The sequence below is a fragment of the Emys orbicularis genome, chromosome 8 (genome assembly GCF_028017835.1).
Source record: "Emys orbicularis isolate rEmyOrb1 chromosome 8, rEmyOrb1.hap1, whole genome shotgun sequence".
NCBI classification, from domain to species: Eukaryota; Metazoa; Chordata; order Testudines; family Emydidae; genus Emys; species Emys orbicularis.
The window spans coordinates 111,072,129-111,084,317 of NC_088690.1; the positions used below are offsets into that span (position 1 = coordinate 111,072,129).

General features: G+C 49.0%; 1 protein-coding gene across 1 annotated transcript in view; it reads right to left on the reverse strand.

Moving 5' to 3' along the window:
* ADAM19 (ADAM metallopeptidase domain 19) overlaps positions 1 to 12,189 on the reverse strand; it is a 51,010-nt gene that overhangs the window by 6,807 nt on the left and 32,014 nt on the right. Inside the window, exons 11-20 of the mRNA XM_065409107.1 lie at positions 11,456 to 11,595; positions 9,483 to 9,660; positions 7,730 to 7,819; positions 5,024 to 5,219; positions 3,738 to 3,846; positions 2,807 to 3,011; positions 1,966 to 2,043; positions 1,539 to 1,647; positions 1,288 to 1,432; positions 767 to 851 (exon numbers count right to left, since the gene is read on the reverse strand). Coding sequence (XP_065265179.1) covers positions 767 to 851; positions 1,288 to 1,432; positions 1,539 to 1,647; positions 1,966 to 2,043; positions 2,807 to 3,011; positions 3,738 to 3,846; positions 5,024 to 5,219; positions 7,730 to 7,819; positions 9,483 to 9,660; positions 11,456 to 11,595 — 1,335 coding nt within the window. The remainder of the gene's footprint in view (positions 1 to 766; positions 852 to 1,287; positions 1,433 to 1,538; positions 1,648 to 1,965; positions 2,044 to 2,806; positions 3,012 to 3,737; positions 3,847 to 5,023; positions 5,220 to 7,729; positions 7,820 to 9,482; positions 9,661 to 11,455; positions 11,596 to 12,189) is intronic.

Below are 12,189 nucleotides of genomic sequence, written 5' to 3' on the forward strand. Positions count from 1 at the left end.
GTGGCTCCAGCCCCGGGGGGGGGGGGAAGGAAGACAGGATCCCTTTTCGACCAGCTGTTCTGGTTGAAAACCGGACACCTGGTCACCCTAAGTGAGTCACTCAAAATCGTAGGACTGGCAGGGACCTCGAGAAGTCATCTAGTCCAGTCGCCGGCTCTCAAGGCAGGACTAAGTATTATTTAGACCATCCCTGACAGGGGTTTGTCCAACCTGCTCTTAAAAATCTCCAATGATGGAGATTCCACAACCCCCCTAGGCAATTTATTCCAGTGCTTAACCACCCTGACAGTTAGGAAGTTTTTCCTAATGTCCAACCTAAACCTCCCTTGCTGCAATTTAAGCCCATTGCTTCTTGTCCTATCTTCAGAGGTTAAGAACAACAATTTTTCTCCCTCCTCCTTGTAACAACTTTTTATGTACTTGAAAACTGGTGTCATGTCTTCTCTTCTCCAGACTAAACAAACCCAATTTTTTCAATCTTCCCTCATAGGTCGTGTTTTCTAGACCTTTAATCATTTTTGTTGCTTTTCTCTGGACTTTCTTCAGTTTGTCCACATCTTTCCTGAAATGTGGCGCCCAGAACTGGACACAATACTCCAGCTGAGGCCTAATCAGCACAGTGTAGAGCGGAAAAATTACTCCTTGTGTCTTGCTTACAACACTCCTGCTAATATATCTCAGAATGATGTGGAGACAGAGGCAGACTGGGTTTAGCACTATGGCTGAACAATGCCTCTCAGTAGGTTTCTGGTGTCTTTGTCTCTACCTTTCTGTGTTCCTGTGGGGTTTTCAGCTTGAAGGCTGGATTTGCATGGCCGTTCACACCATACTGATCTGGAGCAGAGGCACTGCTGGCAATCAGGGAGAGAAAAGAAAAGAATGGTTAATGAATTTCCTCTTTTTTTCTTTGCCTAAATTTCAACAAGAAATTTCATCAAAATTTGAAAACAACATCGACCAGCCCAACCAGCATGTTTAACCATGTCACCCTCTAGTGACTAAACTTTACCACGCAAACTGCTATCCTGACATCCACAAACATCTGTGTCATTCATTAGTGGCTGCTTGGCCAACAGAATCGCCTATGGGAACATTTTCTTGTGCCTATTCTCCAAAGGGAAGTGTCTGAAAGTTCAGTCCATGGAGTGATCTGCATGGCATGAACCTTCTTCGGTGCTCGACAGGGAGACGGATAATTAGATACAGGAATTATTTGTGATTTCTCTTCTCTCGGACACTGGAAAGGTTTGGAATGGAGGGAGGCAAAGAATAATCGTGAACATTCACCCAAACTGTTGGCTCCTCTTTGAAGGGATGATGGTCTCTTTTAGAGGCCTGAGTCTGTCCCTCCATTTATAGCAGCAAAACGCAACTGCTATTCCGATCAAAAGCAAGATGGAAACCAGGACTCCTGCTATCACTGGAACCAGGCCTGAAAGCAAGAAAACAGAATCAATCACTGTGTAAGGATCTTCCTTCCCCAACCCACACCCCACTGCTTTACTAGGGACCAGGAAGATCAAATGAGTCACACCCACTTTCTTGGGGCAAGGGCCCACTGTCCAGGCTGCCTCCGTTCCCAGGTTTGTTGCAAAATGGGGGCGCCCATCCATTGTTGCAGTGGCAGTTCTTGTTGCTGTTGCACACCTGTTTCGGGAACAGTTAGGGACTTTATTGGCAGCTGCTCAGCTCTGCTAGAATCCACGCACAGCAACAAACCAAACACCGGCCTCCAGCCTCTCACATGGGCCACATGGTAGAGTCGGTTTTCAAAGGCACAAATTGGGAGTTAGACGCCCGTCACTCGCATGGGATTAAGAAGCAGGAGACCAGAGGGGCTCATGTAAATGTGACACCAGAACTGAGTTTTTAAGTATAAATAGCTCCACAAAATGCCATGCACAAATGTACAGTGGCTTGTCCCCAACCCAGCCTGAAATGGAGACGAGACAGAAAGACACTCACTCCCCGCCCATGGCACTTCTTCCGACAGCCTTCAGAGTCAAAGATGGATGTGTTCCTGCAGTGTCCCTCGAAGCAAACCTGTGGGAACAGGAACCAAACACCCTGTCAGCTCTCTGGGGGAGGGACCGTCTCATTGTTCCATGTTTGTACAGCACCTGGTCCCGGGGGGGAGGGGGAGGGGCTGGCTAGGACTCCTGGGGGCTACCAGAGTACAGATAATAATAAATAATAATGTCAGAACTGAAGCCACGTCCAGCAGTGAGGTTCGGCTGGTCTCCAAACAAATGTCCATCCCCATCCGCGCTCCAGTGAATGGAACTTCAGACACGCGATGGAGAAACTGAGGCTAAGAGACCAGTTGACTTGCCCAAAGCCACACAGCAGGCCTGTGGGAGAGCTGGTATTAGTTCTTGACCCATAAGCTGGCGCTCGTCGCTCTAGGCCGCACTGTCTGAGAGCACAAGACTCAGATCTGACATCATCCCCCTCTTTCACATGGCAAAGAGCTAAGGCGCCGCCTTTTGGTATCAGTGTAAAAAGGAGCCTTCTTCTGCTGCTCGAGAGAGGGAACTATTAGAAACATAGGACTGGGAGGGACCTCCTAGGTCATCATGTCCAGCCCCTGCTATAGCAGGTAACCTGCGGTAGGGATGCCGTGTTATCTCTCAACAAGCACGCAGAAGCAGTGCTGTAAGAAGTTGCTCACGTGACATACGTAACAGTTCCCCAGAGAGGCAGGAAGCCTCAGGTGAGAATTGTTTAATAACCATAGAACATTTTCCAGCCGGCAAAGCCACACCCAGACCCATCCAACAACACCGTGGTACGCGGCTGTACCTACATGATTGTTCCCACACTTTGTTCCCGTCATCACCAGGCCAGGGTCTAGCATATCCCCTTCACTCTCTTCAGCACCATACACATGGGTCCCCCGACACTTGATCGGCCTTCCCTCCACCGTGATGGTGGTGTCTATCGAGACAGCTCTGGACTCCAGCGGCTTGGAAGCAGAGCTTTGGCACTGTATCTTCCCGCATTTCGCATCTCTGTTGGAAACGTGGAGACAGGGTGAAGGGTTGCATCGTGCCTTCTGGTTAACGTTTCCACTTGATTCCCACAGAATTAAGAAAATTCACATTAAACCCAAGAGATAGGAGGGGGCGCTGACCAATCTCTGAACTTATGTCAAGACAATAACATTCATTGGTTCAGTGGCAACAGAAATAAGGAGCCATTGAGAGCCAGCTTATGGAACAATCCTAAGGAGACAGGCTGTCACCATCTCACCTATGTACCTGGGGTAAGCCAAACCCAACAGACTCATCAACAGGACACAGACTGCAGGGCCCTTCGCCCCACCGTGTGTTGAGACTGTTCAGTCTGAGTGGATGGACATGGAGATGGATATGAACGCGCCTTTTAGATGTTATAAATATTGGGCCTGGCCAAATAACAGGGAACAACACTTAGCAAAACTTTTTCAAAAATTTCCTTCCCTTTTTACTCATCCTTTTTTCTTCAAAATTCAGGGGTGGGGTTTTTTTTGGTGAAATCTTTAAACTTGGAAAAATTTCGAGCAGCCCAAATAAATAGCAATGCTACTATCATAAAGAACCGCACAGTTCTAATTGGGATAAGGGCGGTCTGACGGCAGGGAGAGGGCATTAATATGAACAGAGGGTAGCTAGCTTTAATCTGGTGGTCCTTATCTTAGCAGGGTAGGAAACATCACTTCCCTACTAGCGGTTATCAGTGGCCATTCTGCATTCTACCTCGTTTCACACTTCCTGTATCTGCCGTAGACATCCTTCCCGCAGTTCCCATAGGTGTCGCCGGCAGCGTTAACCTTCTCAAAGCACAGGTCAGGTGCGGGCCTTGCTCCTGTATGGAAGAGACTCATGTGACTGACTCTTGGGGAAGGTGGTGGCTTCCTAGGGTGACCAGATGGGGACAGTCCCAATATTTGGGGCTTTGTCTTTTACAGGCGCCTATTACCCCCATCCCGATTTTTCACACTTGCTGTCTGGTCATGCTACTGCTTCCTGAAACCCAGCACCCCATCTCTTGTTCATTCTTTTTCCCTGACAAGTTGATAATATAATAATAGATGGAGATACACCTATCTCATAGAACTGAAAGGGACCCTGAAAGGTCATCGAGTCCAGCCCCCTGCCTTCACTAGCAGGACCAAGTACTAATTTTGCCCCAGATGGCCCGCTCAAGGATTGAACTCACAACCCTGGGTTTAGCAGGCTATCCCTCCCCCCTTAGATGGATGGATGGATGACAACCTATTACTACTTGCTCCCAGTGAGCAGTGCAGGAGAGGTTTTCCAGCCGAGCGTGGACAGCCTGGGACAAGTCCTCTGGAACTGAACACTGCTGAGTGCTAGCCCTCTAGGGATGTAGTGAACGGGTGGAATGCTGGACACCGCTGGAGCTTTCTGGCTGGCTGTCATTGGTATAATTTGTACAAGCACTTGGGTTTGCATTTCTGCTTCCTCCAGCCCCAACTGGCTTCTCCTGGATCACATGGTGAAGTCACAATTCCATGCTTGTGAGATCATAATCTGTCACCATAGAAATCTACAAGTCCTCTGTTTATCTGAAAACAGATACAACACGGGCAGAGGAAGTAGAAGCTTCTGCGTGCTGCCCCTGCAATATGCCTCAACCCTTCCTGGCCACTTCTGGAGACAGTTACGGGGAGGCAGCATGCTACAGCATACAGGGCACTGGCCTACAAGTCATGAGACCTAGGTCCAATTCCTGGGGTGGCCAATGACCTGCTGCGTGACCTTGGGCACGTCATATTCCCTCTTTGTGCCTGTTTCCCCTCCCACCCTTTGTACCTCTGGTCTCCTTGGATTGGAAGATCCTCCAACTGGGGATTGTCTTTCATTATGTCTGTACCATGCCCAGCACAATGGGGCCTGATCTCACTATGGGGTCCTAGGTGCTACCATCATGAACAATAATAATAATCTAAAGCAGATGATCAATCTTGCAAAGACCATCTCACCAGGGAGTCTACTTCTCTGCAAGACACTCTCCTTACCGGGCCCCCAGAGCTCCACGCACTGCTGCTCGTACGTGAGACACATGCCAACGTAGCAATACGCCCTCCCTCCTGCACACGGCGTGCCGTCCATTTGGTAGAAGTTGGCGGGGCAGAATGCTGACTTGCCAGTGCAGTGCTCTGGCAGGTCACAGGGTCTCGACGTCTCCCTGCAGAGAGTTCCTGGAGCCATCAGCTAAAGAGATGGAGGGAGCGGGGGGAAATCAACGGTTACTCCTTGCCTGTCTGCAATAGGATTTTTTTTCTCTACAGTTAGAAAAATCTACAAGCTGTCTAATCTAGCCATCCCCCAGCTCTTAGTCTTAGCCACCCTCAAACTGCTATCAACTGAACTTTCATTAACTAGCTAGTCGTGGTTAAAAGCAAGTTGATCTGTTTAAGCCCTTTCCCGTCTCTGGTTAAAATGAGATGGGCGAAGTAGAGTACTGTGACCCGGTGAGTATCTTTCATCTCTAGGATGGCTGGGAACCCAGGCCGAGTCATTGAAATGCTGTTAGCGTTTTGCAGCCCACTGGCGATCAACATGGGCACATTGTCACTATAAGATGGTTGCACACACACCTGTGTGAGGATTAATCGCCTAGAGAAACTGCGGGGCTTTGAACTTGGGACGCTGGGCTCCAAAACCAGACATAGGTTCCTGCAAGATCTAACAAGACAGCAAAACTGTTTGACGCAAGCAAGGCAGTCAGATCGCTCCAGTGGCAGGCTCTGCTTGATATATATTTACACACCGCTCATCACACCCACTGAGCTGAACATAGTGACATCTGGTTGTAGAGTTTACAACCACTGGGCCAGGCAAGCGTATTGTTTGCAGAACTCAAGACCTCTACACCCAGGCTTGGAAGGAGTTAAAACAACCAGGTTATTTTGACCAGACTTTCCTAGGGAAGCGGAGATGTAAAGTGAGATCCAGACATCCACGGCACACACCCTGCTGCTGGAGTTTCTCCGGTTACCTGCTATGCTAGAGGAATTCAACTGTTCACTAGAAGGCTAAAGACAAAGATAACATCCAGTCAACCCCCCCCAAGGAAAAACACTCCTTCTCATGTGCAGGTTTCTCCTGGGATACAATTTCACTCTTTCACCGACCACTGGGGCAGAACACAAAAACCATCAATAAACTGGTAACATAATCCACCAGGGAACCTACGCTCCAAGCCCTGCTGTGCCAGTTGTCTTTTTGGAAACAGAAGCTTGTCCCTTGATGCAGTTTAACCCCTCGTAATCACAGCACGGCACCAGCATAAGCCAAAACAGATGGTGCTGGTCTCCCCAGGGGATGGAAGGTGGAAGGGAAGGGGAGAAAACGGACTTCTCCACTGTCTAGACTACCCACGTTTTTTTAAATTGCAGAAGCTTGCAGAGTTCACTCCACTGATCACAGAAGAGGCTGCAGGCAGTAACAAAGTGACAGGAACCGAATCCAACTGGCCACGTGTTTGAAATGACAGGGACTATGACCAGCACACGCTTCACGCAACACTCCAATGGAGCAACGAATTAACCTACATTATGTACTGAAATCCTGTTCATATAAACGACAAAAACTTGCAAAAATGACTAGAAATTTTAGCTGCCTCCGTTGTTGGGGACCCAACTTTAGGTACCTGAAGAGCTGTGCTTTGCAGAAAGGGTGGAGTATCCGTTCTCTGAAATTCTGGCCTCTTTAATCGGTCTGAAGTTGGGCACCCAAAACCATGAGTCACTTTTGAAGATCTTGGCCTATACTGCTTACAAGCTTAGGACATTGGGATTCGGGACAGAAGGGTCTTTTCTTCCTCCTCCGCAGCATTTCTCAAAGCAATAAGGCCACAGCCTCAAAGGCAGCCTCCACCTTTGTGCCGGAAGTCGATGGCGGGCAGCGAGCAAAGTGGGTACGAATGCAGATGTCTCACACCCTGAGTGGTGAACGCAACCAGGTGGCTAGATCTCCACATTCTACCATGTGCCCCACTGTTGACTGCAGGTCCAAAATCAGGGGTCTGGGATCCATTTGAAAATGTCTCCCTGGAGCCTGGCCAGTACTATGGGGCCTCAGTGAGCTAACAGCAGGAATCTATCAGCTGTAGGGCTCTGTATTTTTTTTTTTTAATATGAAGATATACCTATCTCATAGAACTCGAAGGGACCTTAAAAGGTCATTGAGTCCAGTCCCCTGCCTTTACAGCAGGACCAAGTACCATCCCTGACAGATTTTTGCCCCAGATCCCTAAGTGGCTCCCTCAAGGATTGAACTCACAACCCTGGGTATAGCAGGCCAATGTGCAAACCCTGAGCTATCCCTTCCCCTACAGTGTGGTTTGTGCCTATCACCATGATATCTGTTGCCTTTGGACAGAGGGGGAGATACTTGCACAGGAGAATGCAACTGTATTTAAAGGTGCATGTTGTATACGAGCTATTTCCCAAAATATTTTATAGAGATACTAAACAATAGCAGAGGGGCAAAGAAACTAGACGGCACAAGCAAGATATGCCTGCATGAGGTGGGGAATCCAAACAGTGCCCAGGACTGTGTCCCATACGTCTTTTCAAATCATTGGCGGGAGGAGCCGTAAATTTGGGGCCACATGCTCCTCGCTCTGTCAGTTTCCCCTCAGCCACTCCCCTGTTCTAACAGCCCCCGACCAACCTCTCTCTTCTTTGCTAGTACAGGACAGATGCAACGGGCCCCACCTTGCACTGGTGACAGCAGGTTCCATGCGCACACTCGGCGCCAGGCTTCAGGGAGCAATCGATGGCGTTGCAGCAGGGATTATTGCACTCCTGAGAGAGAGGAACAAGAGACGTGCGGTGTTTATGAGGCAGATGTTCTGAGCCGGAAACACCCAGGTGGCCAGTTGCCAGGGCGGGGCTTATCCCATTCTTGTTGATGATGCACATAGTGCATCTGCCCTCTCCCTGCATGTTCTGTGCAACTGGCCCTTCCAGAAAGCCCCGCACTTGTCTTCTAACTGCAGCACTGCTGTATCCCCCCTGGCAGTAGTATGCTATTGACCCCCCCTTCTAATGAATGGAAGGTTAGCTCATGCTGTGTGCATTTCAACTGGCGGCTCTGGCCTGCTAGCCCCAGGAGGGTTCCGTCTCATCCTGCTTCATCGCAGAGAGGAGAAGACAGGGAAGCACAGAATGAAAGAAAGGAGGCAACCTGACATGTTCAGAGATGAAGCTGCACATAATTCCAGTGAGCCTGGCAAACCGCAATACAAATGAGGCTCGTACGGCTGTCCGAAAGGCCAGTGAGTCTTCTACCCACTTTTTTTCTGATTTAGATCTGGGTCCAAATCGATTGCGGATTCCAGATCCCTGAACTTCAAACCTACGTCTGGCTTTGAATTTTGCAAATGACTCCTCCTCTTTGCATCAGGTCAAACCAGAGGCCCCTGGACTATCTGAAATCTAGAACTCGATGCAAATTTTGTGGTGTGTCCAGGCTACCCACCTAGTTTAACTGTATTTTAGAGCTGGATTGGTGGAGCGATTGCATTAAGATGGCAACTAGAATACTCATACCTAGCTGTTATGTAGCACTTCTCACCAGTAGATCTCAAGCGCTTCACCCCCACTATCATTATCCCCATTTTACAGATTGGGAAACTGAGGCAGAGAATGGCGCTGTGATTTGCACAAGGTTAGCCAGCAGGCCAGTGGCAGAGCCAGGAATAGAAGCCAGGCTAGTGCTCTATCCACTAAGCTAACGGGCTTCTCTACACTGAACTCCCATCCTTCCGCTCATGCAAATGCTCTTCCCATTTATTTTCTTTGTTTCTTTTGAACCAGACTAACCATTCCCTGTGGATTTTTCAAATACGTTCCGTGGTAAGTGCTTTAGCTTAGTATAGTTCCTAAAGCTACAAGCATCCAGCTTGCATGCTCTCTCCATACATGTCTCCTACCAGCATGTATGCTGGATGTTCCCTGCACGTGCCTTCTGCCAAAAGCAGTGCTGAATGTGTAACCACTCTTGCAAGGGGTCGTCGGCAGGGATTAATCCTAAAATCTTCAGCATCAAAAGCACAGACATCTGTCACCTGAGCTAAAGGAGTCACTTCATTAGCGGATATCAGTAGTAGGCTCTTATCTTCTATGAGCATCAGCCACTAGAGGGGGACATGACCCATTTAGCTAGCAAGTTACAAATGCATGTTACCATTATTGTTTGTATTGTGGTAGCCCCCAGAGGCCCCAGGCAGGATTAGGGATGCATTGTGTTAGGTGCCGTACATACAGTTAGACAAGGTCTCAGCCTTAAAGAGCTTTACAATCTGATGGACATTGCACCCATGTTAATTGTACTTTTCATACGCGTGTCTCCTGCACCTATAAAAGCTGTGCACATATCATGGGTTTGTGTGCCTGTCGGCTGCTTCGCACCCACATCACTTTCTCCCATCTCAGCCGCAAACAATTCGATCTAAACGAGAGTTACCTCCACTTCTCCGCAGTCACATTCCTCCCCATCTTCCAGGTAACCGTTTCCGCACCTCTTCCCTCCGTATAAAGTATTGGGGTCTGGCATGTTGGAGAGACATATCCCTCCGCCGGACTGCAGGTACCTGTCCAGCTCCTTCCTATTGCACGTGTTGAATACCCTGGGGAACGGGTGCCTGCACACAGATCAGGTCAGAGGAGCATCGCGTGAGAGGCGATCTAAGGCATAAAGCAGCAAAGCAAATGCACACACGGGTAGAACTGCTCCTCCTCTGAAGGTTGGGCTCCCACCGGGACTGCAGTGAAGTTGCACAAAGGGTGAATTTAGCCTGTGTGTTCCTGGGCAGGGTCAGATTCCATCTTGTATCCAGGTTACAGCGGACAAGGAGTTTAGATTTCAGCTCTGATGCCTCCTTTCCCCAGGTGGGGGATTCAAGGTGGGAGAGTCTGGAAGAGGCATAGCGGACACCCCATCCAAGAGGTTTTCTTAATATCAAGTATTAGACTAAAACCCAGGCTCCACTAGGGTGACCAGAGAGCAAATGTGAAAAATCGGGATGGGGGTGGGGGGTAATAGGAGCCTATATAAGAAAAAGATATCTGGTCACCCTAGGCTCCACGTACACGGCCCCCAAGGAGATATACCCTTAGCCACTCAGTATGGCTTCTTCCGAACTGTTAGAGTAACTTTTAGAACCTTACACTTGACACTGAATAATTGGTTGTGAATCTGACTGATAAAAAGATTTATTCCCACCCCCCAACCTCCTACTCAAGTGGAACAGGTTTAAGTAGGTTTTCTGTTACATGGCTTTTTAATCTCCTCTTGGGGTGTATGTGTGTATATGTACATGTATGTTAGATGCATGCACACAGGCACATGCATGTTGCATTTGTGTGCATGTTGCGTGTGTGCACGCATGCCAGCGTACCGCCACTTTCCCTCTTGATATTTTTCTTTGTTTGTGAGAACTCAATGACTTCAAAACAAGGGGTTTTAAAGATGGGCTTGTGATAAACAACTTCAAATGTTCTTGGTTAAATGATGGGTTTGTTTCATTTCAAATAAGAAGGGGGTGAGGAGTGGGGGGTGGGTTAGGGTTTTTTATTAGTACAAAGCCCAGCTCTAGAACTTCTAGAAACTCTTCTGGAGCCCTGAGGAGTGAATTTTTCAGCAATACGAGAGCATGTGGCTTTAAGGGAGGAGGGCAGAGCTAGGGATTGTGTGTGTCTGAAGAAACACAGAACCCATGAAAAATTAACCCTGAATCCCCCTGGGTTTACACTCTAGCTCTTCCTCCCTCTTCCCCTCAGGGCTTGCGGTTCTTTTTCTGGGAAATACAGACTTGTAACCACTCACCTGAAATAGAAGCAGAAGAGCATGGACCAAATCCATTTGCTGCATCACCACTTCCAGGGCAAAACTACGCTCTCACCCCATTAACCTGTTAATTGCCCCCAGTGAATTGACATGAAGTGGAACTGAGTTCTCTTAACAAGAAGCTCCTAACAGGCAATGACAACCCCAGGTAACCGGCTTACAAACATGGCTCCGTAGCTGTGCCTTTGGATGGTCCCCCAGGTAATCGCTTTGCCCTTGGTTACCACATTGCCTGGGAATATGAACCCTGCTGTTATACAAGTAAAAGTGCCTAACACCCGTAGGGGTATTTTACATACAGAGCACATGCAACTAAATCGACTAAACCCTCCCGCTGCAGGGTATTTTGGCTGACCCCTTCATTCCACTGGGGTCAGTCATTTGGTAGGGGGCAGTTTAATTTAAACTGGGAATTAAACTAACTGCTCCTGCCACGTGACCCAAGTTGCCACTGAAGAGGTGTCTCCGTAAACCTGTTACATACAACACCCAGCGCTGGACCCAGCTCCATGCTGCCTCCTCACTGATCCCCGTTCCCCTGGGTTCTCTGGGACGCAGCGGGTTTTGTTTTCCACGGAAGAGCAACTCACCCCGTGGCGGCAGCCATGATGCAGCCTCCGTCGTCAGCCCGGGCGGCACAGCAGCCAGCCGAGTCGTGGCTCATGCCCAAGTTGTGGCCCATCTCATGGGCCACGGTGGCAGCGACGCCGATGGGGTTGTCGGAGTGATCCTGGTCAGAATCAAAGAGCAGCGTCAGCGTGTCACCGACACGTCGGCCGAGCACTCGCACCGAGCGGGGTTGGGCCGAGAGGTGCATTTTCTGCTGCTGAAGGTGGGCCTGCAGTCAATGGGGCAGTTTGGATCCAGGTCTGGATGCTGCAGCTCAGGCCCATCTCTGTCTGTTTCAGATGTCTGTTGCAAAGTGGTCTGCTGGCCATGAGCACCAATCTGTACTGCCTACGGCCTGTCTTGTCTGGGCCATAATGCTGTATAACAGGCCTTTACTTTGGGTTGAATTGAATATTGTTTATCGTTAGACCCCGGTAGCCTTTTACACGATCGGAGTGATGGCACCACGTGCTGCATTGCTGGCACCCGAGACTGAAGTCGTGAAGTCTTGTTTTCTACGCACAAATGCTCCGGATTCAACTCCCACCTCAATCTTCTCCCCACCAACGTTTTGTCAGACTGTGTGTGCCCCGGATTAATGAGGTACCCAGAGCCTTTCACGGATGCACGGAGAATTGTTACCTGGGGTTGTCTTTAACCTTTTATGAAAGGGAATGCTGGAGACCGACCTAAAAAAGCGTTTTCCCTCTTGGTT